The sequence below is a fragment of the Saprolegnia diclina genome (genome assembly GCF_000281045.1).
Source record: "Saprolegnia diclina VS20 unplaced genomic scaffold supercont1.33, whole genome shotgun sequence".
NCBI lineage: Eukaryota > Oomycota > Saprolegniomycetes > Saprolegniales > Saprolegniaceae > Saprolegnia > Saprolegnia diclina.
In genome coordinates this window covers 183,497-209,075 of record NW_008246100.1, presented here as the reverse complement: position 1 = coordinate 209,075, position 25,579 = coordinate 183,497, and the positions used below count along the sequence as shown (strand labels likewise).

Below are 25,579 nucleotides of genomic sequence, written 5' to 3'. Positions count from 1 at the left end.
GATTTGTACGACCCTGAAAGATCGCAATATTGGCCAATCAACGTCGGCGGTTCCTGGCCATCGCCCATTTGACAACTGGCACGATGATGATCTTGAGCGAACACGTGGACCTGCCGACGCCGACGGGCGTCATGCGGACGTATGTCCACCGCCCGACGGACGCGTCGGCGCGGTACCCGACGATCCTCCTCTTCTCCGAAATCTTCCAGCAGACGGGGCCCATCGAGCGCACCGCGCGGTACGTCGCGGGCCATGGCTACGTCGTGCTCGTGCAGGAAGTGTTCCACGAGCTCAACCCGATTGGCACGGTCCTCGCATACGACGACGTTGGCAAGGACAAGGGCAACGCGGACAAGAGCGCCAAGCCTGTGACCGCGTACGACAGCGACAATGCCGCGGCGATCGCGTGGGCCAAGACGCAGCCGTGGTGCAGCGGCGCGTTTGGCTCGATGGGCTTTTGCCTCGGCGGTCACTTGGCCTTCCGCGCGGCGCAGCAGCCCGAAGTGCTCGCGACGGCGTGCATGTACGCGACGGACCTCCACACGCAGGTCATTCCGTCGACGCCCGGCACGCACAGCATGGACCCGGCGCGCCTCGCGCTCATCACTGGCGAGCTCATGTTTGTGTTTGGGCGCCAGGACCCGCACGTACCGCAGGCCGGTCGCACGCACATTTACGACAAGCTCAACGCGGCGGCCAAGGACTTTACTTGGCACGAGGTCAACGGCCCGCATGCGTTCATGCGCGACGAAGGCGACCGCTTCGACGCGCAGCTCACGAGCCTTGTCTACGGCATGATCTTCGACCTCTTTCGCCGCCGGCTCCACAAGACCTCGTCCTTGTAACTTGTGAATCCATGAAAAGGCGTTCTATTGTACTACTTGAACTACATTACCGATACTACGACGTCTCGTCGTCCACGAGCCCGAAGTCTTCGTCGTCGTCGTCGTCGTGCGAGTCGCTCATGTCGAGCTGCGTGAGGTGGTGCTCGAACGTGTCGACGCTGCGCTGAAGCAAGTCGACGGACGAGCCCATGAGGAACGTCAGAAGCGCGTCCGGGGCCGTCCCGAGGCTCGGGAAGAGCTCATCGGGCGCCGCCTCTAGCTTTTCCTTCTCGGTCGCGATGCGCGACCGCTCTTCCATGATAAACTTGAACGTGTCTTCGGCCGATGAGAACTTATCCGTGCTCTGCATGAAGCGGTCGACCGACGAGGACACCAGGTGCTGCCACTCGTTACTCGGTGCGGCGGTCGCAGGCGTCTGGAAGAGCGACGGCGCCGCAAACAGCGACGAGGGCGCTGGCTTGGGCGCGCCAAAGAGCGGGCTGGCGGCGAAGAGCGGGTTGGTCGCGGCCGGGCTGCTGCTGCTGCTGGCGGAGCTCGTCGAGCTTGTTGTCTTCTGGAAGAGCGGATTGCTCGATGATGACACTGTCTTTTGGAAAAGGGGGTTCTGGGACGGCGACGAGGTCTGAAAAAGGGGGTTTGTACTTGGCGTCTTGTCGAAAAGGGGGTTGCTGCTCGGCACCTTTTCGAAAAGAGGGTTTTTCGCTGGCGCCGTGTCGAAAAGGGGGTTCTTTGGAGCGGTTTGGAAGAGTGGGTTGGGCATCTTGGCGTGCTGGAAGAGAGGGTTGACGCCCTTGACGACGGGCGGGATCGGGTCAGGCGCGAGCTGCACCATCGATGGCGTAAAGCCCGGCGTCTCGAGGAGCGTCGCGTTGGCGGCCGACGCAAAGAGCGGGCTCTTGTCGGTCGAGTACATAAAGTGGTTGATCGCCTTCCACACGAGCTCTTCGTGGCTGCCAGGCTCGACCTGGAGGCTCGACGGCGGCGGCGGCGCCTTTTTCGCGTACGGCTCGAGCTGCTTCCGGCGCTCCTTCTTGGCCTTCTTGATCTTTGGGAACGTCTTGCACTTGGGCTGCGGCGTGCGCACAATCATGTCGAGGAGGCCCGGCACGCCTCGCACAAAGCTCGCATGCGTGTACGTCTCGACGTCGTTCGCCTCGCTCTCCCAGTGGAAGCCATGGTCCAGCAGTTGCTGGTGGAAGGCCGCCAGCTTTCCGCGAAAGTACTTGGGCAGGACGGTCGCATCGAGCTGCTCGCGGTCGAGGATCGAGAACTTGGTGCCATCTTCGCTCCACGCAATGATCTCGGAGCTCTCGTGGTCCAGGAGCAAGTACAGCTTGCGCACGAAGCCGCTCGCAATGTTGCTGCCCGCCATCCGCAGGAAGTCTGGCAATGGCAGCATGCCAGCCCTGGCATGGTATCCGGCTCCATCCGGATAACTTCGTTGTGGCGGCCGACAGAATGATGGTCCGACGGAGGCACATGTGATTGGCCAAAAGGCGCTCTGACCAACATTCGCGTTTCGACGACTTGCCAAAACTGCCACCACCATCAGTGCAGCCAAGGGTGCATCGTCTTGGTAAAGCTTGGAGAAGCTACGGCAGCTCGCTTCCAGCGGTAGCATTAATCTTATTGATCCGGTTGAATCCAACGTGGCATTATCCATAGAATGCAGCACAAGTGTTAATTACTGTGGCTTACGCAAAGTGCTTGCACTCTTCTCACACGATCCTACTCCGAATGGGTTCACACTGCTAGTCGATAGACGGGAAATCTCGTGTTAAATAGCAGGGTTCTCAAATCGAGACATAAGACAGTACGGGACAGACTACAAGCAAGACGGTGGCGTCGCCTTAGACGCACACCACCGAATGGCCGTTGAGCAATTGCCATGCGTCGGGCTGCGTCTCAAAGCTGGTGTGCTTCTGGAAGAGCGGGTTCGTCGAGCTCGTGCTCGTTTCGGGTGTTTGCAGACAGACAGCGGCCAGCGCCGACCAAAGGTCGTCGCCGCCTCGGAACGTTGTCGTCGTCGGCGCACTGTAGGGGTGGTGGCGGGTCTTTGTGGTCTTGGAGAGGACCTTGCCGGTCGCTCGCTTCTTGGGCGCAAGAGGCGCGGGGCAGTCGCGGGAAAAGTCGCTGTGGTGAAACTTCGTGTCGTCGCTGCAAGTAAAGCCGTGCTGACACAGAAGCGCGCGAAACTCGCCGAGCGTCCGGAGGCGAAAGTACGTGGGCAAGAGGCTGGCCTCGAAGCGCGGCAAGTCGCCGACGCTAAAGTGCTTGCCGCAGTCGCTCCATGCGACGACGCGGTCGCTCTCTTGGCTCAGCATGCGCTGGAGCTTCCGGAAGAGGCAGCTGCTACTCGTGTTGCTTGTGGTGGGCATTTTGAAAAGTGATCGAGATGTCAACGTCCACTGGCTCGATTCAGTGGCCGCCCTTCTACGAGTGATGGTCTACGGCCGCTCTACACTTGCCGACTCTATACCATCGCCCTTGAGAGTGCTGGTCAAGTGAATGTTGCAAACGCCGGATATGTTATCCGGATGTTCACTGGCTCTTCACGAACGTTCGCATGGGCGCCGCAGAGCATTCGGCGCAACGCCAGCGCCTTGGCAACTTCAACGTCGCTGAGAAGATGTGAAGATCAAGATCTTAGTTGATCGCGCAAGCACATGGCACCACTTGTGATCTTCGGGCCCGATATGAAGTGGACGGTTCTTGTGGCTCGTTGGTGGTCGAGACAGCTCATCCCAGCGAATTCGTACTTGGTTCATTTCGTCCTACACACCTCGACTTCCCCATGACGACGCTACTCTGTCCGCTTGACGACGACCTCGTCACCGTTCTACTAGTATTTTGCAGCAGCACCTCTGGACGATGATGCCCTGCGCGTCATGGCAGAGAACAAGGAGCCAAAGAACATCCTCCTCGGTGTACAAGTGAGCTCTCCGTGATAAGGGGTATCATGTCCCTTGAGCTATCAGCATCGAGGTTAGGGTGTTTGCAATAGACATGGTTCTCTCGACCACTGACGGAAAGAGTTAGTATGCTATCGATGTCATAGCAGGATGCAGACAATAAAGGAGCTCCCTTAGTTGATTCATATATACATGGATGTCGCATCTGATGGACGTTTACATGCACGTGCAGTCCTTTTGCTTCTTGCCGTCTGGGACGCTGGAGCTCTGGCGCTGGAAAAGCCGGTCGCCAAAGCTGCGCATGCGCTTGGGCGGCGTCGTCGCGCCGTGGGCAGGAGCGACCGGTGCGCTATGGAGCGACGAGCGCAGCGGCTCGTCCAGGATCACGTGGGGCTCGCTCTGCGTCGAGGCGCGGACGCTGTCGGAGCGGTCTTCGAGCGAGAGACCAAACGAGAGGTTGATCGGTGGTGGCAGGGCTTCCATGGGCTTTCCCGACGGCGATGGCGGCAACCCGATGCTGGCGGGCACCTCGTCGATGCTATCAGGCGACGGGGACGGCAATTCGATCGAGCTGCTCCGCGAGCTCTCTTCGCGCAACGTGCGTCGCGCCTTCATGAGCTTGGCGCCAAACTTGATCTTGAGCTTCGTCTAAAGCAACCTGACAATGCCATCGGACTTCGACGGGTTAGCGTACCATGAGAATAAAGTTGTTGACGGGCGTGAACGCAAGGCTAATTTCTTCCGGCGACACTTCCACGATGGACGCGCGCTCGTGGTGCACCGCCGCCGCGAGCCACGGATGCTGCAGCAGCTCGGACAGCGAGATGCGTGTCGATGGGTCCTTGTCCATGAGGCGCGTGAGCACTTCGTCGCAGAGCGGGTCGCTGCCGGCGGACGGCAGCACAAGGGGGTCTTCGCGAATCGACCCCATGATGGCAAGGGCGCCGCCTTCCAGGTGCTCTTTGGAAGCCCCAAATGGCAAGTTCCCGTACAGCATGGCGTACGCTGTGACGCCCAGCGCCCACACGTCGACCTTGAACGGGTCGAACGCAGCCCCGACCGTGCACTCGGGAGCTAGAAAGTGGTATGTGCCCTCCGTGTTCTTGAGCTCCGTCGCCATGTCGTCGTCCGTAAACATGTGTGCGACGCCAAAGTCGCTGAGCTTGTAGCTCGTCTTGTCGTTGGTCATGAGCACGTTCTACGCGGTAGATCAGCATGCGACTTCCAGCGTGATATATGGTTCTACCTCGGGCTTGATATCGCGGTGGCAGATTTGGTTCAAGTGCACTACGTAGGTGCATTTTCGTCAAGCCAAAAGATACCAAGATGAGCGATAGCATACGGTATTCGAGCGCCAGAGCCATGTCCACGACGCATGCTTGCACGATTGCCGTCGGCGCTTGGCCTTGCGAGCCAATGTACTTGTAGCACAGCGCCGTCGGGTCCCAGTCCATGACCTGGCCGCCGGTGACGAGCTCGAGCACGAGGAACATCTTGTCTTGGGACTCGGCGTCAATGACCTACGCGCGTCGTTTGGCGCATGGACCAACGCAAGAGAGTACCTCGTGCAGGTGCGTGAGGTTGGGGTGGCGCAGCTTCTTCATGATCGCAATCTCCTTTTGCACCTTTTGGAAGGCGTTGGAGGCGACCATGCGTCCGCCGACCTTCTTGAACTCGCGCTTGCGCTTGAGGAACGACTTGTTGAGGATCTTCATGGCCTGCGCATGTACATATGAGCCATGCAGCTGTCGTGCCAAGTCGTACATATTGCGTCGTGACGCCCCCCGTCGTCTTCTCGCAGAGGTACACCTTGGAGTAGGCGCCTTCGCCGAGGAGCGCGCCGATCTTGTAGTCGTTGACCTGCTCCGGCGCGCCCGAGTCGCTCTCCTGGACGTCGGCGGTCGCCGTCTCCTTGACCTCTAGCTCGGCGCCGCTGCTCGTCGCCTTCACATACCGCGCGTCTACCGACCCCGTCGGTTCCATTTCCATCTTTCGGAACCCAATCGCAAATGCCAAATGGCCGCTCCCTCTGAAAACGCATACACTCCCGCCAGTCGTTCCGGTTGACGACGGCGACATCCGTTTATGGAGGTTTTCTGTCACCAAGCTGCGTGATCATGCAAACGTCGACGCCGAAATTTCAAGTGCAAGCGGCAAATTTGAGGTACGACCAGATCAGGAAACTAGATCAATAATGTGAGAGACCATGAGGCAGAGCAGCGCTGCGTGGCGGTCTGGCTCGTTGTTTGGCGCGGCTGCGATCTGGCAAGAAGATCCAGTTCGCCCAGTTTTACCACTGAGATCTGAGTCGCGCCTCGCCAAGGTCGGTGCCGCCCTGTCGACGGTTCGCCCCTGCTTGCTGGGTATAAAGGCTCGGTAGGGCTCGAGATTCCTTGCGACTTGCTCGCCATAGTGCACAGTAGTACAGAAGTGTACTAGTACTAGTACGTGGCAGCGAGCTGTGCCAGCGTCCACGATGCCGTGGGAATGTAGGTGCCGGAATGTAGGTGTTTCCCGCAGACAGGGTGTGGCGTGCGTGCCAGTCGGTCGCGTCCAATGCCCGAGCCGACGCTGGACCCGGTGCTGCGGAAGCGCCTCTACATACGCTACAAGCAACGTGCGTACCGGCAGAAGATCGTGTCTGAGATCGAGGCGCTCCAGGCCGAAGCCGCCGTTCTCGAGCGCCACGTGGCCCGCTTGACCGCCAAGAAGCAGCTCCTGAGTTGGAAGGACGTCGCGGTAGGCCTCAAAGACGACGTGGTCATTGCGCGCCGCTCGACGACGACGCTCGAGGCCAAGCGCAAGGCGTATCTGGATGTAATATCCGCCATGGCCAAATGGATTGCCATTCAAAAAGGGATCCAGGTACACCTTTGCGCATGTCCTCGCTTGTCGCTACATGCGTGCGCGCCTTCTGTAGACGCCGCCATCGCTTCGACCTACGTGGCGCAACGTCACGCTCGTCAGCAACGCGACGTCGCGCAAATTAGGCTTTGACTGGATCACCAAGAACGTCCATTTTCACACTGACAAGATGCTCGAGACGTTCAAGTTTCCGTCGCCGATGGCGCCGAAGTCGCTGCTCGACTTTTACGTCGACGCTGCCGACGCCGAGTGCCTCCAGTATGTGCTGCGCTGCCAGCAGGACCTCCCGATCCCGCTCGAGTATGTCGTCCCGGCGATCCGCGACAACGTCGTTTCGTTCCTGATTGGCGCGCTCTGGAACTACGAAGATCGCGAGATGCAGGAGAACTTCACCGAGCCCCTCGACATGGAGGTAGGAACATCGCAACTATGCACGCGCGAGCCTCGTTGTCGATAGCTGCTGCAAGAGCCCGACGACCGAATGCGCTACACGCGCAATGTGCTCTCGGGCGAAGAGTCCATCTACTACCTGACCCGCGAGTTCCGCACTCCGAACCGCGTGACCTTTGTGGGCCAAAATATCCACGAAGACGAGCTCTTGCCCAAGAGCCAGCGCCAATGCAACCGCAACTTTTGGTTCGTCCTCGACCGCCTCGGGCCCGCGATGACGCGCCTCCGTGTGCTCTACACCACGTCGCATTATTTTACAGCCAATGGGTACGTCTCGCTCGACGACGAAGCGCGCTACTGGGGCTGCGACCTCTCGACGACGCATGACACCAAGAAGGCAGCGGTCTTCCATCGGCATGCCACGGACGTTGGCACCGAGTTTGCACGCCTCGGCGCGCAGCAGATCGCCCTCGGTTTTGGCGGTTGATAAAGTGATACTGCAAAACTTGACGGTTACATGACGTGGCACGACGGCTCGCTTGCGCTGACTGGGATCGCAGCGTCCGAGACTTTGCGCATGCTGCGTCGGCGGATTAGGTTGACGCCTTCGTTGATTGTTGTTGTTGTCGCGGTGCTAATTTCACTCTGCTTGGCCGCGAGCGCGCTGCGTGCGCGCGCGAGTTTTGCGTGCAGTTTGAGTTTGAGTTTGACCATGAGGAAGAGCTTGTACGACGCGGTGAACGCTTTTGCAATCTCGTCGCTGGTGACGGTCACCGACTCGGTCGGATTCGGTGCCTTGCGCGACGCTGCGACTGTGATCCACGGGTGCTCGAGCAGCTGCAAAATCTAACACCATACGCCCAAATGACACGCGAGCTGCATGCATGACAAGCACAATACGCTGATACGCGTCGCGGGTGACTTGTCCAAAAGCTGCATGAGGAGGTCGTGTAGCAGCGGCTCAATCTCGTGCGGAAACACAAGAGGATCCTCTCGGATCGCGCGGAGGACGCCCGGCGGACCGTCCGTGACGGCCATACCGAAGGGCAAGGTCCCATACACCATCGCAAACACCGTGACGCCAACGGCCCATATGTCGACCTTGAATGGATCGAAGGCGTCCCCTGCGTGCGACATAAGCACGCCGCATTCAGCGCTTGTCATACCAGAGGTACACTCGGGGGCGAGATAGTGATACGTGCCTTCCGTGTTCTTGAGCAGCGTCGCGTGGCCCGGCTCGGCAAACATGTGGGCGACGCCAAAGTCGCCAAGAATGTACTCGCTCATGTCGGTCACGAAAATGTTCTACCGACAATATGTTCATCAGTTTACCAAATGAGCCCGTTCATAACCTCGGGCTTGATGTCGCGGTGGCAAATGAGATTCCGTTGCACTACCCAAACCCTCGATATGCACGCGATACGTACACAACGACGTACAGTAGTCGAGGCCGGACGCGAGGTCCACGAGGCAGTCGTGGACGACGCGGAGCGGCGTGACGCTCTTCTCGTCGACCGTCGGGCCCGGCTCGCGCGTATAGCGATAGCGCATTGCGTGGTTGTCGAAATCGAGGAGCTGGCCGCCCGAGATGACGTTGAGAATCAAGTAGAGCTTGTCGTCCTCGGGTGAGTCAATGACTTCGTGGAGCCGCGTCAAATTCGGGTGGCACAGCTTCTTCATGATTGCAATTTCCTTTTGCACTTTCTAAACACAAACGTCAAGGATGTCGTCTGGCGAATCCCACGTGCGCGCACCTGAAAGGCGTTGGTCGCGACCATGCGGCCCGCGACCCGCGTGAATTCTTGCTTGCGCTTGAGGAGCGACTTGTTGAAGATCTTCATGGCAAACTCCAAGCTTTGGCCGTCGACGAGCTTGGCGCACTTGTACACTCGCGCAAATGCACCGCGGCCGAGCTCCTCGCCCACGATGTACTCGTTCACGCGCTGGGGCGCGCCATTGTCGTCGACCTCCAAGTCGGTCACGTCCTGCTCGATGACCGCCGTGTTGGTGAGGGCGGCCCCCGGCCGAGGACCCTCGCGTGGAAGTGCGCGCTCGGACCGCGCCCGCATGCGACCACTGAAAATGGCTCCGCCTGTCTATTCGCGGTGCTAGTAACCAACAGCCGAAACCGGTCCACCAAGATCTGAGTGCGTTCGCAGACCTCCGCCAGCGCCGTGTTGGCTCGTGGTGATGGCGGTGTAGCCAACGGAGTAATGACAAGTCCTTGGTTGAAGCTGCATCCAAATGCCCTACTCTCTGCTACTGGCTTGTATCGCTCGCATGAAAGGGACCTCGTAGCGCTTGGTTTCGACCGAAAGTATCAAGTTGAAATGTACAAAGGTGTATAAATTACATAGCAAATCGTGTCAAGCAGTAGTATATAGCGATAGGAAAGAAGGGAGTTTAGCAAATCGACATCTTGCGGGCGAGGAGGTTCTTGCCCGTGCTCCAGCCGACCGTCGGCATGGCGTAGTACTCGCCAATGTGGCAGATCTCGAGCTTCTTGACCTTCTCCATCGCGGTCGTGAGCATGATGGCGCACTTGATGTTGTTGATGAGCGAGATGCCAAAGTCGACCGACGCGCGGCGGATGAGGTACCCGTCCGAGGCGCCCTGGCGGTTGCCCGAGTCGGGCACGTTGATGACGAGCTCAATGTCGCCGTTCTTGATCGCGTCGACGACGTTCGGGCCCTTCTTTGCGCTCGGCTTGAAGAGGACTTCGCACGTGATGCCGTGCTGCTGGAGGTACGCGGCCGTGCCGGGCGTGCCGTACAGCTTGTACTTGAGCTTGTCGAGGACCTTGCACGACTCGAGGAACTCGTGCTTAATGTCGTCGTTGCCGATCGAAATCAGAATCGACTTCTTCTCCTTGGGCATCTTGAAGCCGGCCGAGAGGAGCGCCTTGAGGAACGCCTCGTGCATGTCGGTACCGAAGCAGGCGACTTCGCCCGTCGACGCCATCTCGACACCGAGCGTCGGGTCCGCGCCAAGAAGGCGCGTGAACGAGAACTGCGGCGCCTTGACGGCCACGTAGTCAATGTCGATGAGCGCGATCGGGACGGGCTTGACGACGAGGCCGAGCATCGCGCGCGTCGCGAGGTTGATAAAGTTGAGGTCGAACGTCTTGGAGATGAACGGGAACGTGCGCGACGCGCGGAGGTTGCACTCGATGACCTTGACTTCGTTCTCCTTGGCCATGAGCTGGATGTTGAACGGGCCGGTGATGTTGAGCGACCGCGCGATCGCGCTCGCAATGCGCTTGACCTGCTTGATCGTGCCGACATAGAGCTTCTGGGCCGGGAGCACGAGCGTCGCGTCACCTGAGTGCACACCGGCGTTCTCGACGTGCTCCGAGATGGCGTAGTTGAGGATCTGGCCATCCTTGGCGACACCGTCAAACTCGACTTCCTTGGCGTTCAGGATAAACTTGGAAATGCAAATGTTGCTGCTGCCACCGACGTTGGGCGAGTTGAGGTAGTCGCGGAGCTCTTCGGCGCAGGACGTGACGACCATGCCAGCACCCGAGAGCACATAGGACGGGCGCACGAGCACCGGGAAGCCGACGTCCGAGGCAAAGTTCTCGGCTGAGGCCGCGTCCGTGACTTCGGTCCACTTGGGCTGGTCGACGCCGATCGTGTCGAGGAGCGCCGAGAACTTGTTGCGGTCTTCGCAGCGGTCGATCGATTCGGCCGACGTGCCGAGGATGCGGACGCCCGACTTGGAGAGCGGTGTCGAGAGGTTGTTGGGGATCTGCCCGCCGACCGAGACGATGACACCGTGCGCGTTCTCCCGGTCATAGATGTCGAGGACGCGCTCAAAGCTGAGCTCCTCAAAGTAGAGGCGGTCCGACTCGTCGTAGTCGGTCGAGACCGTCTCCGGGTTGTAGTTGACCACGATCGCCTTGTAGTTGAGCTCGCGGATCGTGCGCACGGCCGAGACGGCGCACCAATCAAATTCGACCGACGAGCCAATGCAGTAGGCGCCGCAGCCGAGCACCATGACGCCATGGTCGTCCATCGGGATGTCGTCTTCCGCGCCCGAGTACGTCATGTAGAGGTAGTTGGTCTGCGCGGGGAACTCGGCCGCGAGCGTGTCGATCTGCTTGACGAACGGAAGCACGCCAAACGACTTTCGGCGGTTGCGCACAATGAGCTCCGTCGACTTGACTTCGGTCGCGATCTGACGGTCCGAGAAACCGTAGGTCTTGAGCGTCTTGAAGTGCGACGCCGTGAGCTTGTCGAGCGCGCCAAACGCCTTCATGCCCTTCCGGAGGCTCGAGATGTGGTGCAGCTTGGAGAGGAACCAGCGGTCAATCTTGGTGAGCTCGTGGACCTTGTCGACCGAGTAGCCCGCGTCAAGGGCCGCAATGACGTAGAAGAGGCGCTCGTCCGTCGGCTTCTTGAGGTTGGCGTCGATCTCGGACGTCTTGGTCGTGTAGTCGACCGGGCGACCGTTGAGACCGTCCAAGTTGGGGTTGACCATGCGCACCGCCTTCTGGATGCACTCTTCAAAGTTGCGGCCGACGCTCATGACCTCGCCGACACTGAGCATCGACGAGCCGAGGTCGTTCGAGACGCGCGAGAACTTCTTGAGGTCCCAGCGGGGCATCTTGACGACGCAGTAGTCGAGCGACGGCTCAAAGCACGCGGTCGTCGTCTTCGTGATCGAGTTCTTGATGTTGACAAGGTCGATGCCGAGCGCAATCTTGGCCGCCACGTACGCGAGCGGGTAGCCCGTCGCCTTGGACGCGAGCGCCGACGAGCGCGAGAGACGCGCGTTGACCTCAATGATGCAGTAGCGCTCCGAGTGCGGGTCGAGCGCGTACTGGATGTTGCACTCGCCCACGATGCCGAGGTGGCGCACGACCTTTTGCGCGGTCTGGCGGAGCTTGAAGTACTCGGCGTTGCTCAGCGTCTGCGACGGCGCGACGACGATCGAGTCGCCCGTGTGGATGCCGAGCGGGTCAAAGTTCTCCATGTTGCAGACCGTGATGCAGTTGTTCTTGGCATCGCGCACGACCTCGTACTCGACTTCCTTCCAGCCGCGGAGGTCCTGGTCGATGAGGATCTGGCGCTCCGCGACCTTGGAGCCGGCGCCAAAGAGCGCCTTCTTGGCGAGCGTCGTGAGCTCTTCGTCGTTGGCAGCAAAGCCCGAGCCGAGACCGCCGAGGGCAAACGCCGCGCGGACAAGCACCGGGTACCCAATCTCGTTGGCCGCGGCAATAGCCTCGTCGATCGTCTTGGCCGGCTTGCTCACGGCGATGGTCTCGCCGATCTCGGCGAGGCGCTCGCTGAAGCGTTCGCGGTCTTCCGTGTCGATGACGACCGAGATCGGCGTACCCATGACGCGGACGTTGTGGGCTTCGAGCGCGCCGCTCTCCCAGAGCTCAATGCCGACGTTCAGCGCAGTCTGACCACCCATCGAGACAAGGATGCCGTCTGGGCGCTCCTTCTTGATGATCTCGAGCACCGTGCTCGCGCGGACCGGCACAAAGTACACCTTGTCGGCGAGGCCCTTGGAGGTCTGGACCGTCGCGATGTTGGGGTTGACAAGGATGACCTGGATGCCTTCTTCCTTGAGCGCCTTAATGGCCTGCGAGCCCGAGTAGTCGAATTCGCCGGCCTGGCCGATCGAGAGACCGCCGGACCCGAGGAGGAGCACCTTGCGGTACGTCGGGCGATCGTAGAGCGACGTGTCCATGAGCGTGAGCTTGGACGGCTGGCCCTTGACCTTCTCGAGGAACATGTCAAAGAGGAACGCCGTGTCCGTGGGGCCGCCGCATGCTTCGGGGTGGAACTGCACCGAGAAGAACGGCTTGTGCTCGTGGATGATGCCTTCGTTCGAGTGGTCGTTGGCGTTCATGAAGAACGTCTTCCAGCCCGTGGGAAGCGACGCCGTCTCGACAGCGTACCCGTGGTTCTGCGGCGTAATGTAGCAGCGCGTCGTGCGCATGTCAATGCAGGGCTGGTTCATGCCGCGGTTACCGTACTTCATCTTGTACGTCTTGGCGCCGGCCGCGAGCGCGAGGATCTGGTTACCGAGGCAGATGCCAAAGATGGGCTTGATGTCGTCGTCGTCGCGGTTGATGGCCCACCGGATCGAGTCGATCGTCTTCTGCGCCATGAGCGGATCGCCGGGGCCGTTCGAGATGAAGATACCGTCGTACTCGAGCGTGCTCTTCTCGAGGTCGTAGTCGAACGGCACGACCGTGAGCTCGACGCCGGCACCCGCGAGGTACCGCACAATGTTGTGCTTCATGCCGCAGTCGAACGCGAGGATCTTGGGCGACGCGCCCTTGTTGAAGACCTGGATTTGCTTGGGCGAGACCTTGGCCACGAGGTTCGTCTTGTTCGGGTCTTCGATCTTGATGGGCATCGACGCAAACTCAATCTTGCCGAGCATCGAGCCATGCTCGCGGATCTTCTTGGTGATCATGCGCGTGTCGAGGCCAAAGAGCGCCGGCACGTTGTGCGACTTGAGCCAGTCGCCGAGCGACGTGACCGCGTTCCAATGCGAGTGCTGGAACGAGTACTCGGAGACAATGAGGCCCGAGATCTGCACCTTGGACGACTCAAAGTTCTTGGGCAGGCCAAACTGGTCGAGCTCCATCGAGGGCACGCCGTAGTTGCCGACAAGCGGGAACGTGAGCACGAGGATCTGGCCAGCGTACGACGGGTCCGAGAGCGCTTCCGGGTACCCGACCATGCCCGTGTTGAAGACGACTTCGCCGCTCATCGAGTTCTTGGCGCCGAACGAGCAGCCTTCAATGGCCGTGCCATCATCCAAGAAGAGCGTCCCGCGCTCGACGTCGTCGGCGGCCTCGAGGGCGTTGACGACGTTGGCGCGCTTCGCGGCCGTGGGGCTCGCCGCGTCGGAGGCGTCGGAGGCAGAGCGCTTCGTGCGGGGCATTGTGTGATGTGTGTAGTTGGCCGCAAGTTGGAGAATGAGAATGAAACCAAAAAGTATCATCACCAACGCCCGTGGATATCTTTCTGCAACCCGATCCGGATTTCGCCTAATTAGGATCGCACCCCCGCGCCACACGTGACGGAGCGCATCCCCTACCCCGTCGGAGAAGCCCACGTAACGCGATGTGCGATTATGCAACAGCTTTTTCGGCCAATCAGCGCGCGCAAAAAGCAAAGCCACCGCCTATAACAAGACGAGATTCACTGGCCACCGCTGCTTTCAGGTTACCTCTGAAAACAAATACACGAAACGAGGACATGTCCTGATTCAACCCGACACGTGAAATGACAATGGCAATCGGAAAAACCCCTTTTGCGCAGGATCGAACCCGGGACCACTTGCCAGATTCTCTGGCGCTCTACCACTGAGCTGTTCCTCGTATTCTGAATTGACCCCATGGCAGTGGGTAGTATACACAAAATGTAAAATAAATATTTGGACAATACAGGCGCACAAATACAAATGACAGCACCACTTGAGCACACCAAGGTCCACAAGTCATTTTTTCACAAGACTCAAACGGTAGAAAACTGCTACGATGCATTTTGAAGCTCGAAATTGCCTCGACATGGCACCGAAGGGCGGCTCGGATGCTACTGGAACCTGAGCAAACGAGTGGATGGAACAAGCAGACGGAGCTGGTGGCGCAGAGCCAACTTGCCGTGGAACCTCGCGAGTGCCAATCACGTAGGTCGGACAAAAGGAATTGCGCCATATCACCCGCTGCACACGTATGCAGATGTGGCGTGCGTGGGTACATTTGGAATCAGGAACCCGGATCCAACAACGCCGGCTCAGCGGTCGCGGGCACGATGGGTAGCAGGCAGCTGTAGCAGGCGAGAGAGATGAGGCTGGTCGACTTCAAGTAGCCTCGTGATTTGTCAAACGACACATCTCGGCCATCTCGGCGGCCAATTTAAATAAACCGCATTCGAACGACCAACCGCAATGCCTCGTACGGTTGAGTGACCCGTGTCCTAGTTTGGAATGATAAAGTCTTGGGGGAAGGATTGTTGGTCATCCGCCGTGAACGGCCAACGCTCGTACACTGCATCTCGAATGTCTGCCAACAGATTGGTCTGCCGTGATTAGTCGACCTTGGAAAATTAGTTAATAGTCCATGGCCAGCAACGTTGCCGTCGACCAGGTCGCACTATCCTGACAATGACCGAGCCTTCTGGCGCGCGGGCAGTGTATCCTCAGTGGTGTATCCTTGGCTCTTTATTCGACCACGCGAGAGACGCAAAGTGCTCGTCACTCATTATGGTCGCCGATGCACCTGGTGTTCTGGTGTGCAGACGGCTGGCACGTTTCGACCTTGTCGCACCGCAAGGTCGGACGTTCGGGTCCAAGTCCAATAGCCCGCATGCTGCGGCGCTGGCGTAGGACCGGGCTGCTGCTCGGCAATGATTTCACGTGTACTCCGTACGCCCTTCTGGCCTGTCCCGCTACTCTTTTTCGGGCGCTTTGCCGAATGCTGCTCGGTCCGCGTCTCTTTGCGCACGCCGGCATCGCGCCGCTTTGACGTGGCCGCAGCGCTGCTAGTAGTCCACTCTTGCGTACTAGTCCTATTCTTCTGTCGCTACCTACTTGTTCGCGTGGTGGCAATTTACGTCCCCAAGAGCACGGTCATAATGTAGGGCCTTGCCATGACTGACGTCAGGTACAATGCGTTGAAACCAGCTTCAGACGAATATGCCAATGCAACATCAAGGGGGCATGTATAAAATCGGCAAAAATGCAAAATGGTCAACGCGTTGCCACGACGACGCTTTAGTTGGCTGGGAACGTGCAGTTGACGTTGGCAAGGAACGCCTTCTCGTCTGCCGAGAGCTGCGTCGTATCGAGGTACTGCCCCGTAATCTCCCTAGACACAGTGACATCGTCGTTGCTCGTCATTGTCAAAGCGCCGTACAGTGTCTTGAGCCGCTTGAGCCCAAACACCTCTTTCGGGATCCAACGCACGCCAGCGTTGCGGAGCACAAGCGACTCGACATGCGGGGGGAAGACGTGCTCTTGCAGCGATAGCTTGACGTTCTCGATCCACCTATATGTGCAGCATGTGTACGCATGAGCCATCATCACATATCTCGCAACAAGATAGATCTCCCTACAAGGACTTGAGCTTGGACTTAGTGAATGCGCCGTCGAGGAGGCTCAGGTCGTACTTCTCCGCGTTGAAGTTTTTCAAAACGCTACAGACCATCAAGCTCTTGCATGAGTGACAGAGGCGGACGTACAGCTCTGAAATGTTGGCCGCGCGGTACCCTTGGACGACGCGAATGGGCTCGGAGCGACCAAACGAGCCCATGGCACCGCGGATGCCAATCGTATAGGACCCGTTGACAGCCCAGTTGTTGTTGAGGCACTTGAGAGCGCAGCCTGTCTCGGCCGTGCTGTTGACACACGTCCCCAGCGACGACTGTTCGCACTTGAAGTCGCTGAGGTTGCTTGGGTAGTACACGCAGCTTTGCGCCTTGGCGCCGCCTTGGAGCGGGCAGAGGTTGCCACACAGCGCCGGCTTGGACGTGAGGAGATGGCCGTCGGGGCACGCGCTCACGGACGCGACAAAGGACGAGAGGAGGAAAGCCGTAGCGCGCATTATGAGGTAAATCGAGATATGCTCATGCGCAGGATGCAGCTGCGATAAGAGCTTAGTCTTCCAAGATGGAACGATATTGCCCTGCGATGCCGAGGACGCAGTGAGTGGAACATCACGCTCCTCGAACAACTCGTTTGCGGCTTTGGTACGCGCGATATCGGTGGAAGAAGACACGGTTGGCTGGGTTGCGAGAGTCCACAGCGTTTATTGACCCCTGGTCATGAGCGATCACACAGGTGCGTAGGAATGAAAACGCTGTGCCTTATTCTCTTGGGGTCTCGCACCATCCGAGCTCAAACAATTTGCCAAGATTATGAAATATCAACATCTCCTTGAATGGACGATTCGGTTTTTAAGAGACACACACGTAGCAGGAACTCGGCGGACTACTCGAGTATCTTAAAAGACTTTGCATACGCAGAGACTAGCAATCTCCTTTTTCTTCATTCGCTCGTCGGGCCGTGGCTGCGCAGGAGGCAATGCGGGGGCTCGTTCGTCTTCGGCAGTCGCCCGGGGGCGCTTCTGGCCGCGGGTGAGGCCCACGCTTCGTAAAGGCCTCGCGGGCTTCGCCGTCGGCGGCAAAGCTACGCAGTTTCTGGATCATGGTTAAAGAAATCGTGTTCGGAGAAGGTTGCTGAACGATGCCTTAAAGCTACGCAGTTTCTTGAGGTTATCGAGAGACGCGAGCGACTGAGGCGGCGTCAGCGACTGGAGGTCGCGGTGCAGGACGATCGGCAACGTGAGCTTGGTGCGGCCTGAAAAACATGGTGACTCGGGCGGGGCAAAGAAGCGGGCGGTGGCAATGTTGGCAAGGATGATTTCCATCATGCGCTGGCCCAACAGGCGCCAGCGCTTGCGGATCTCACTCAGAGTCTCAGCAGGACGCTGATACTAGTACAATATAATCGAGCTACCAGGTACATGTCCCGACGAAAGCGCTATCGGTACGAAGATTGCGACGCGAAGGAGCGATGTCTGTCCCAAGGACCCAAGAGAATAAAACAATGGTTGTTGCCTGGCAAGGACCTCTATCAGGATCAGCAGCGACGCAACGACGTGCCTTGTAGCGCGTTGTACGTTCAGCATGAACGCCTCGGAGAACCAATTCACTCGCAGAATCCTATACGTTGGGCTGACTTTGCCCATCGCTTGGCGCTTGGTGATGACGTGTCGTCTCGGGAGCGTCGCGCTTGCCGAGTTGCCTCGAACGCGTGTCTCCTTCTTTGTATGAGGGTCGTATCTACCATCATTCTACTATAGAGACCATCAATCCTAATTTTTGCTGTTGACGAAAAGGAGCTGGCCAATGGGATCGCGTACGAGCAGAATCTTCTCGAAAATCCCTATTTTAATGGCCAATCACAGCGCGCGATGGGGCCATCATTTGGGTTCAGTATGCTCCTCGTGGAGCTCTCAACCAGTCCTTCATCTCCGCTCATTCTCCAAAACACCAAGTCTCAACCATGGCCCGCTCCCGCCGTTCCGCTGCCCCCGCCCCTGCCCGCCGCCCCGCGCCTGCGGCCAAGCCCGCCCCGGCCCCGGCTCCCGTCCACGCCGCGCCTGCCCCCGCCCCGATGCAGCAGCAGTCGGGTGGTGGCGGCATGATGGCCGGCCTCATGGGCACCGTCGCGCAGGGCATGGCCTTCGGTACGGGTAGCGCTATCGCCCACCGCGCCGTCGGCGCCGTCGCCAACTCGATCGGCGGTGGCAGCGACAGCCAGCAGCAGGAGGCCGCCCCGGCCGCCGCCGCGCCCCAGCAGGCCAACCCGTGCGCGAACCAGAACAAGTCGTTCACGGACTGCCTCAACGCCAACAGCAACGACGTCGCCGCGTGCCAATTCTACTTTGACCAGTTCAAGATGTGCGAGCGCCAGGCCCAGCAGCAGTTCTAAGCGTCCTGCCTCCATATATTAGAAACACGTAACTAAGCAACGACAAAAGCGACACGTGCGTGCATTGTCTTGCACCAATACCCTCCTTTTCCTGTCTACCTTGGGGCTTTGAGAATCCGTACGCAGCATCATCGGTACTCAAGCTGATATAAGCTGTACTGCCTTGATAGAAGGCTTCACCAAGGGTCAATAACCCCATGGCTTCACTAGGAGTCAACAAGAAATGAAGAGGCGCCGAGACGACAACACGTGCGGCCACGCAAGGCTGCATAAACCCAGCAAAGTGACAGATCCCACCCGTCTTTTCCGCTCACGGATCTCATCTTCGATCAGCAATGCCCCCGTCCTTGCTAATGACGTGCTCTAGTGTCATCCTGATCAAGTCGGCAGCCATTCTTGCCAGCGATGCACAGCGGTTTGATGATGCTGCCGTCGTACAAGTATAGGTTGACATGCAAGTAGAGGTCGTCGAGAGTCATGACCTCAACTCGCCGCCAACAAAATTAAAAATCCACTCGAAAATATTGATAAATCCTGCCGATGGGTCTCCATCACCCGTCTCGCTCCGAGCGTCATCATGGACAGAGCTTACGTGGATTACTGGACAGGACATTGTATCATGCGCACGCCGTAGATCCGGCGATGACCATCATCGCTCGGTGCATGGTACAGACACATGACGCGTGCACAGGGTGTCCATGATGCCGCTGCGGCGACAATAGCATGAACATGCACGCGATACCGATGCATCATACATGATCACGAGGCGACGACGAAGACGTTCACTCCAATGTGGTGCTATCTGCGACAAAGTCGCTCTATCCCAAAGTCTGCCCTCGATGGAGGTACGCGCATTTTGACTACTAGCATTTTGCATTTGATTCCTTCGTCGGTCTTCGTAGCGCTCGCGGGACAACGCGCCGAACGACGGTCGCTTCTTGATTATCCACAGTGCCGCGCCCGCAATTGCCAAAACCTGCCGCGTAATCATCAACACTGGTATACAAACTCCAAGTGGATGTCGGCCCCCCGGATTGCATCATCCAAAACCTGCGACATGTGCGAGGAATGGCGAGGTTGACACAAGCGCTCATTTTCCATTTTCGCTTGCAAAAGCAAGATCAATACTATGCTCTACAAGATCGAGAACGTCCATGGCGTCCACGCCAAGATCGTGGCCGTCGGCGAGCACGAAGAGACGACGTACTATGTGGTCCAGATCCACCACGGCGACCGGTCCTACTACGTCGCGAAGCGCTACTCGGAGTTCCACGCACTCTGGACAACGCTGTACGCGGCTGCCCGCGCGCACGCCGCCCGCGACAGCTGCACGCTCTGCTCGCACCTCCCGCGCTTCCCGAAGAAGCTCCTCTTTTCGACCAAGGCCTCGCGCCAGCGCCGCTTTGAGGACCTCCAAGCCTTTCTGAAAGCCACGTTGCTCGCGATCCAAGGCGACCTCTGCGACGAAGCGCACCTCTGCGGTGGCGCGAAAGCCATTTTGAGCTTCCTCTCGGTCTACGACAAGAGCAACCAAGCGCTGACCATGTACGACAGCGTCCAGCTCGATACGATCTACCCGGACGCGTGGTACCGCAGCCGCCGTAACACCGAGGTGCTCTCCAACTCGACGAGCCACTCGAGCCACCGGAGCAGCCTCGATGTGCACGAGCTTGCGTTCTATGCGACGACGCCGGCTTCGTCCGCGGTCGGCCCTTCCTTGTAGAACCGTTATTCGGTCGTAGTATTATTATTAGCGCTTTGAAAATAGACCTATTTATTTCGCACTCTCCTCTCTGCCTTGTGCGTTGGCGCGACTACAGTCGGAGACAGGGTCATGCCCTTCGTAGGAGCACGTGAACCATGATGTGTGCCATGTGCCATTCCAGGAGCTGTGCCAAAAACTATGGCTCAATTCTACTAGCCTTGCGAGTACACTGAGAGTACATGAAGTCCAGCGGGCAAACCGTTGAATGCATTTTCAGCACCCGCTACAGCAGCTTGTATCTCTCTTCGACACATCGGTACGTTGAGACATACGAGAATGACTCGTTCTTGTGGCCTTGTAGTAGCACAATCCCCAGAGTTTGGCACTTCAAAGAACCATGTATTTCATCACGCATTCTTGATACATTGATACTGCGCTCGAAAATGAGCGCAGCTTTTTGTGCCATGTCTTTGAAATGACAGCGTTCTGTTGCTGTATCTGGACAAGGCGCTACCAACGTCCTATTCAAGCGGTGTGGGATCTTGCCTTGGGAGTCGCGCTTGTTGTTGGCAAAGGGCCAAAGAAAAGGGTCGGATTTTGCCAGGCATGGGAGTGGCGGTACCCAAATCTTTGTGATCGGCAACGTTGGCGACGCAAACGACGACGGTGTGTGCGCTGACGATCAAACAGCTAGAGTACCTGGCGCGTCATATTTTCTTATTGGCAAGCACCTATGCGGTTGGTATTGGTGGTACGAGCAGTCAGTTGAGAATGTAGATGGTGGGGTCCCGCCACGGCTTGTCCAGCGTGGACCAAGGGCTTGTAGTGAAGGTGGCTTGTAGTTGATGATCTAGACCACATTTTGGCTGCTGCTGCTACGTATGACTAAACTTGTCGCATGAGTCGGTCTCGGTGGTGCTTTGGCTCGAAGAAGGCCCCAAGATCTTGGTCGTTCGACGTGTTCTAGTGTGTCGGTGGGAACGTGGGTGCGTGCATGGCGCTGCCGTTTATTGCAGGAAATAATTAAACAAATCACTAAGCGCTACGATTCCTACACAGCGGCGGCTCTCGTCCGCGCAGACCAAGTGGTGCGCCTTGGCAGCCGCAAACTTCTCAAAGAGCATGTGCAGCGTGTCCTGCTGGGAGCAAAAGTGGAGGTTGTCGCCCAAAATTCCCTACGCGGCTTCATCAACCCAGCTCGTCATGGCACAGCGAAGCTATACCTCGGCTTGCTGGACGCGCAAGATGTCGCCGACAGCCGCGTCCAGCGTCGAGATCGTTCTGTCCTTCACCAGCTCCTACATCGTCCAGCGCATGAGCGAATACACAACTATGGTCGGCTACCGTGACGTCCGAGACCGAGTAGAGATTTACGACCGCGCCTAGCATCGCCTTGAGATCCATGGCGGAGGATCCATATATATACCACTGGCATCGACGATCGGCACGGCGGATATCCGTTGCTCCATGAGCGTGTGCAAGACGTGGATGAGCGGCGTGTCTTCGGGCACCGTGATGAGGTTCGTGAATGTGCCAATGCCGAGCTCGACGATCGACTGATCAAAGAGCCGGCGCTGCTCGCGGAAGGTCGAGACGAGGTACTCGAGGATGCCAAAGTGCGTGAGGATCGAGAGCACCGAGTTTTGCTGCGTGTCGAGGACCGCGAGGCGGTGCAGTTGGTGCGTGCGAAGCAGAAGGAGGGCCGAGAGGAGCGAGTCTTCGGGCGAGACGTACAGCATCTGCGAGTGCGTCGGCGGCAACAAATTCATGCGCAGGCTCAGCGCCTTCCAGGACGCAATGCTGTGCTCGGCCGCCGCGTTCATCGGCGATCCTGTGCTGTAAAAGTGGCGCAGGATGTTGACAAAGTCCGTCGACGTAAACATGCCCACAAAGCAGCCTTGGTCCGCGTCCCAGAGCGGCACCGACTTGATGTGGTGCTCGACGAGCGCAAAGAATGCGAGGTTCATCGGAATCTTGACGTCAAAGACGACCACTTTGCCAGAGTTCTTGATGACGTCGTAGCACTTGCACGTCTCTAAGAAATGGCGGATCACGCGCCGGCCTTCCTCGATGACATTCATCGCGTACGCGTCCATGCTCATCGAGAGGTCCAGGTTGCCTTCCTTGTACGCGTCCAGCCGAAAGTTTGAGAGCTCGCCAAGGCTAGACGACGGGATCTCGAGCGGCGGGACCGCGATGCGCACGCCCGCAAAGCCGCCGCCGTCGCTGCCGAGGCTGCCCATGTCCACGTCCATCGCGTCGTCGAGGCTTCGCCGGCTCGTGTACCCTTGCTCCGACATGCGGCGGCCATACGGGTGCTCGCCGCTCGGCGACGGGCCCATGGCCTCGGACGCAGCGCGCTGGGCGCGGCTCGGGTGCTCCGACGCCATCTTCTGGGGTCTGTGTGCCAATATCGGAAATCCGCGGCCCCGAGCGTCCTTTTTTATCCGCTACAAACTTCAAGACATAATTCAAACATAAAGAAAAATTACACTTCTTCGTTCCAATATTCTTCCGCCGCCTGTATCCGGATGCTGCAGGCGGCAACACGGAGGAGCTCGACGGACGCGACTCCATGACGCCAGCCATCGCGCGAGGTCCCACTGCGGAAGACGGAGCCAGGTTCATGCAGTCGAGCATGGCTGCGAGAGGATGGGATAGAGAGTTGGCGCTACATGGCTTGTCCAGGAAGCATGGACGGAGCAGCGAGGAGAGCCATGCGCGCGGCGAAGGCGGCAGCGTTCGAGAGATCGTCGTCGACCGATCTGCCGAGGTACGGCAACAGAGCTTCAATAGTGAGACTCTTCGCGCACGCGGTGTCCGGTCGCGACGACGTGCGTGGTGCAGGCGTCCGACTGCTCCAAGCTGTGCATCGGGCTGATCTCCCTGCCTTACAGCGGTCTGATGCATTCGCAGCCATCCTTGACTAAGATCTATATTGCTTTATTGGCGCCAAATGATCCCTTCATGCTGGAACTTTGGACGAGGACACGGCGCTTGATCCACTAAAGTCAAAACTACTTGTACTGTGGCGATTCAACATAACTTACTAGTCGACTACACGGAGCAGTGTAGTTACTCTTGTTCTCCGAGTCAGTCGTGGTAGCTTTGATCGTCGTCAGCGATTCGGAAGATACCTTATTGAGTCGCCCTCGGAGACTGTCAAGGGGAGCGCTCAAAGTGAGGCTTCGGCTCGTGCACGCGTCGGTCTTGGTCGTCCATATATACATGTACTGAGTAGCCTTCGCTGCGAGTGGGGCACGTTATCGAATGGCCAATTCCTTTCACGCAGTGGCCGCATCAGCGCCTCCGACAGTTGTCGCAAGGCAAAACAAAAAGGCGGTGACGCCGAGCAGCAAAAGAGCGCCGTCCATGCAAAGGCGGGAAACGTGACGAAGAAGAAGTTGCGGAAGAATGAATAGCAGCATGCATAGAAGGCGAGATCGTGGCGAGTTGGCAATTGCAGTGGCAACAAGAAAATCAAGAACGCTGGTCAATCCCACGTCAAGGCCAACTATACGCTGAGGCGACGACAGACTGTACGTGTAGCTGGCGCGATACTCGAGAAACAACACTGATCACGACCAGGCAACGGCCTTGTGTCGATTCCCAGTCGCAGGCCCCAGGTGGATCTTCCCATTGGTGCTTGCTGCTTGCGCCCACATGCACGGAGGTACAAGTATACAAGACACAAGTCGACGTACGACCTGCGCAGGACCATTGGTCTAGGACATTACAAAAACTGCCACCGACCGGGAGGTTCGCGCCATTTGTCAGCGTATCCGGATACGTCTTCAATTCACCAGAGCTGTCCACGAGCGTCTCGTGTCCTCGTCTGTGTGACAGCAGCCGCGTGGCGCGATCACATGTCGCCTTGTCGAACCTTGTCCACCATTTCGAGAGTGTACTTGTTTTTAGTATGCAGAGTCGCCCCAACGTCGTCCTGTCCACCGCTCACCCTGGTTGGACACAGCGGTGTCACAGTGGTGAATCCACCGCGGAGTACCTTTTATGAGTGGAACGCGCCAAAACGTTATCGTCAACCCACTCATTTTCCAATTTCCATCTCTAGCAACATGTTTGACAACGGCGGCGGCTTCGACTTGGTGCTCGTCACTATCGCGCTCTTTCTCGCACTGCCCATGGTCTTCTACGGCGCTGGCATCCCCACGTACTCGGCGCTCGTCTCGTGCTTCTTCTACGCGTTTTCCTTTGCGTGGATGTTTGGCCGCGTCGTCTCGAGCGAAATCACGACCGGTGGCGCTGTCGCCTTCACCGTCTTTGCCTCCGTTGCATTGGTCACGCCGTGCTTGGCGCCGTCCTCGCGCGGTTTCTTCATTGTGGGCTTCCCCGCCTTTGCGCTGACAGCGGCCTTTAGCAGCTCGGCGTCTCCGTTTCTCGTGCTGCTTGCTGCGACTGCGGTCAGTGGCGCGCTCGGCGGCTGGGGCGGTCGCCACCAACGCGCGCAACTTCTCTCGACGGCGCTCAGTGGCGCCCTCATGATCACACTCGCGATCTCCGTCTATGTCATCGGGAAGGGCGAGGACTCTAGCTACTCGACAACGTACCGCTACACGAACAGTGACGGCTATACGTACACGACGACCACCAAGAACAAGAACCGGGATTCAGGCTTGAGCCCAGACCTTGTCGTGGGCCTCTTTTTTGGCACGTTCCTCGTCGGGCTCCTCATTCAGGCCCAGTGCACCAAGCCGTCGCCGGAGGCTGCGGCCACCGCCAATGGCGCCCCGTACCAGGCTGCGTGAGCTTCTTGAGAGTACATCCGGTTTTGCGCTCATCTACCTAATCTAATTTGTCATTACACCAACTACAATATCACTCAGGATATGTTCTTGTAAATGCAAGTCTTTGCTCTAATCGTGTCGAACGGGGTAGCCGGTCACGTTATTAGTCGCTGCATTTTCCGATTATTTTGCAAATTAGGCGGGTTCCAAGAAGGGACTTGTACGAGCCGAAAGGTATACACCAGGACAAAGCAAGCGCCAGCCCGAGCCCGCATCCCCACTGCCGTACTGGCATGACAGTCACCGCGTACACGAGTGGCTCCTCGCCACAGCTTTCAGAGACGCGCTTCTCGTCATGTTCGCAAGTACGGTGTTGTCCTATACGACCACTCGACGAGCGACGGCAACACAACCTCGGACTCGACGACGGGCAAATAAGATGAAGGTACCCAAACCTCATTACGCGTGAGCTTGCAGCACGTTCCTCGTCAGTCGCTTCATTCAAACCCGGTGCGTCAACGAAGGCATCCTGTGACGTGACGACGACGCACGGAAGCTACATCACTCTTCCTTGCCATTTCGTTCCAGCAACAATATTCCAACACCAGCACGTTGATGGACCGCCTTACGCCGTACCAAGAAGCGAACGAGTGT

At 58.3% G+C, this 25,579-nt stretch overlaps 13 protein-coding genes across 14 annotated transcripts; 5 read left to right on the top strand and 8 right to left on the bottom strand.

Annotated features, from left to right (window-relative positions):
• Positions 1-83: 83 nt before the first annotated feature.
• On the top strand, positions 84-845 carry SDRG_10016 (carboxymethylenebutenolidase; the record flags this gene model as incomplete). The annotated part of the gene is made up of 1 exon (XM_008615987.1): positions 84-845. One exon carries the CDS (start codon positions 84-86, stop codon positions 843-845), a length of 762 nt encoding a protein of 253 aa, XP_008614209.1.
• Position 846: 1 nt separating this feature from the next.
• SDRG_10015 (hypothetical protein) lies at positions 847-2,244 on the bottom strand (the record flags this gene model as incomplete). Its single annotated transcript, XM_008615986.1, has 1 exon — positions 847-2,244. One exon carries the CDS (start codon positions 2,242-2,244, stop codon positions 901-903), a length of 1,344 nt encoding a protein of 447 aa, XP_008614208.1. The 3' UTR covers positions 847-900.
• A 268-nt stretch (positions 2,245-2,512) lies between these two features.
• SDRG_10014 (hypothetical protein) lies at positions 2,513-3,274 on the bottom strand. The gene has a single exon (XM_008615985.1). The coding sequence runs from the start codon at positions 3,221-3,223 to the stop codon at positions 2,696-2,698; it is 528 nt and encodes a 175-aa protein (XP_008614207.1). The 5' UTR covers positions 3,224-3,274; the 3' UTR covers positions 2,513-2,695.
• A 634-nt stretch (positions 3,275-3,908) lies between these two features.
• SDRG_10013 (CAMKK protein kinase) lies at positions 3,909-5,783 on the bottom strand. Its single transcript, XM_008615984.1, has 6 exons — positions 5,522-5,783; positions 5,320-5,475; positions 5,100-5,277; positions 5,004-5,044; positions 4,452-4,955; positions 3,909-4,405 (listed from the first exon to the last, which is right to left on the bottom strand). The coding sequence occupies exons 1-6, from the start codon at positions 5,744-5,746 to the stop codon at positions 3,974-3,976; spliced, it is 1,536 nt and encodes a 511-aa protein (XP_008614206.1). The 5' UTR covers positions 5,747-5,783; the 3' UTR covers positions 3,909-3,973.
• A 440-nt stretch (positions 5,784-6,223) lies between these two features.
• On the top strand, positions 6,224-7,746 carry SDRG_10012 (the record flags this gene model as incomplete). Of its 2 annotated transcripts, none has more annotated exons than XM_008615982.1 (3): positions 6,224-6,622; positions 6,678-7,034; positions 7,080-7,746. In XM_008615982.1, the coding sequence occupies exons 1-3, from the start codon at positions 6,314-6,316 to the stop codon at positions 7,497-7,499; spliced, it is 1,086 nt and encodes a 361-aa protein (XP_008614204.1). In that variant the 5' UTR covers positions 6,224-6,313. The 2 variants fall into 2 exon arrangements, with proteins under 2 accessions (XP_008614204.1, XP_008614205.1); XM_008615983.1 differs by having other exon boundaries at positions 6,314-6,622; positions 7,080-7,499.
• Positions 7,301-9,139, bottom strand: SDRG_10011 (CAMKK protein kinase). The gene is made up of 6 exons (XM_008615981.1): positions 8,767-9,139; positions 8,452-8,716; positions 8,365-8,405; positions 8,179-8,317; positions 7,913-8,136; positions 7,301-7,858 (listed from the first exon to the last, which is right to left on the bottom strand). Exons 1-6 carry the CDS (start codon positions 9,079-9,081, stop codon positions 7,526-7,528), a joined length of 1,317 nt encoding a protein of 438 aa, XP_008614203.1. The 5' UTR covers positions 9,082-9,139; the 3' UTR covers positions 7,301-7,525.
• Positions 9,140-9,330: 191 nt separating this feature from the next.
• On the bottom strand, positions 9,331-14,006 carry SDRG_10010 (aspartate carbamoyltransferase). The gene has a single exon (XM_008615980.1). The coding sequence runs from the start codon at positions 13,979-13,981 to the stop codon at positions 9,416-9,418; it is 4,566 nt and encodes a 1,521-aa protein (XP_008614202.1). The 5' UTR covers positions 13,982-14,006; the 3' UTR covers positions 9,331-9,415.
• A 1,677-nt stretch (positions 14,007-15,683) lies between these two features.
• Positions 15,684-16,589, bottom strand: SDRG_10009 (hypothetical protein). Its single transcript, XM_008615979.1, has 4 exons — positions 16,222-16,589; positions 16,096-16,176; positions 15,897-16,028; positions 15,684-15,848 (listed from the first exon to the last, which is right to left on the bottom strand). The coding sequence occupies exons 1-4, from the start codon at positions 16,581-16,583 to the stop codon at positions 15,755-15,757; spliced, it is 669 nt and encodes a 222-aa protein (XP_008614201.1). The 5' UTR covers positions 16,584-16,589; the 3' UTR covers positions 15,684-15,754.
• A 418-nt stretch (positions 16,590-17,007) lies between these two features.
• On the bottom strand, positions 17,008-17,777 carry SDRG_10008 (hypothetical protein; the record flags this gene model as incomplete). The annotated part of the gene is made up of 2 exons (XM_008615978.1): positions 17,224-17,777; positions 17,008-17,167 (listed from the first exon to the last, which is right to left on the bottom strand). The coding sequence occupies exons 1-2, from the start codon at positions 17,409-17,411 to the stop codon at positions 17,008-17,010; spliced, it is 348 nt and encodes a 115-aa protein (XP_008614200.1). The 5' UTR covers positions 17,412-17,777.
• A 207-nt stretch (positions 17,778-17,984) lies between these two features.
• SDRG_10007 (hypothetical protein) lies at positions 17,985-18,573 on the top strand. The gene has a single exon (XM_008615977.1). It carries the CDS (start codon positions 18,047-18,049, stop codon positions 18,473-18,475), a length of 429 nt encoding a protein of 142 aa, XP_008614199.1. The 5' UTR covers positions 17,985-18,046; the 3' UTR covers positions 18,476-18,573.
• A 951-nt stretch (positions 18,574-19,524) lies between these two features.
• SDRG_10006 (hypothetical protein) lies at positions 19,525-20,259 on the top strand. Its single transcript, XM_008615976.1, has one exon. It carries the CDS (start codon positions 19,605-19,607, stop codon positions 20,196-20,198), a length of 594 nt encoding a protein of 197 aa, XP_008614198.1. The 5' UTR covers positions 19,525-19,604; the 3' UTR covers positions 20,199-20,259.
• Positions 20,260-21,149: 890 nt separating this feature from the next.
• On the bottom strand, positions 21,150-22,606 carry SDRG_10005 (hypothetical protein). The gene is made up of 4 exons (XM_008615975.1): positions 21,607-22,606; positions 21,525-21,562; positions 21,404-21,478; positions 21,150-21,355 (listed from the first exon to the last, which is right to left on the bottom strand). The coding sequence occupies exons 1-4, from the start codon at positions 22,568-22,570 to the stop codon at positions 21,188-21,190; spliced, it is 1,245 nt and encodes a 414-aa protein (XP_008614197.1). The 5' UTR covers positions 22,571-22,606; the 3' UTR covers positions 21,150-21,187.
• A 1,587-nt stretch (positions 22,607-24,193) lies between these two features.
• Positions 24,194-25,038, top strand: SDRG_10004 (hypothetical protein). Its single transcript, XM_008615974.1, has one exon. It carries the CDS (start codon positions 24,257-24,259, stop codon positions 24,944-24,946), a length of 690 nt encoding a protein of 229 aa, XP_008614196.1. The 5' UTR covers positions 24,194-24,256; the 3' UTR covers positions 24,947-25,038.
• The last annotated feature ends 541 nt before the right edge of the window (positions 25,039-25,579 follow it).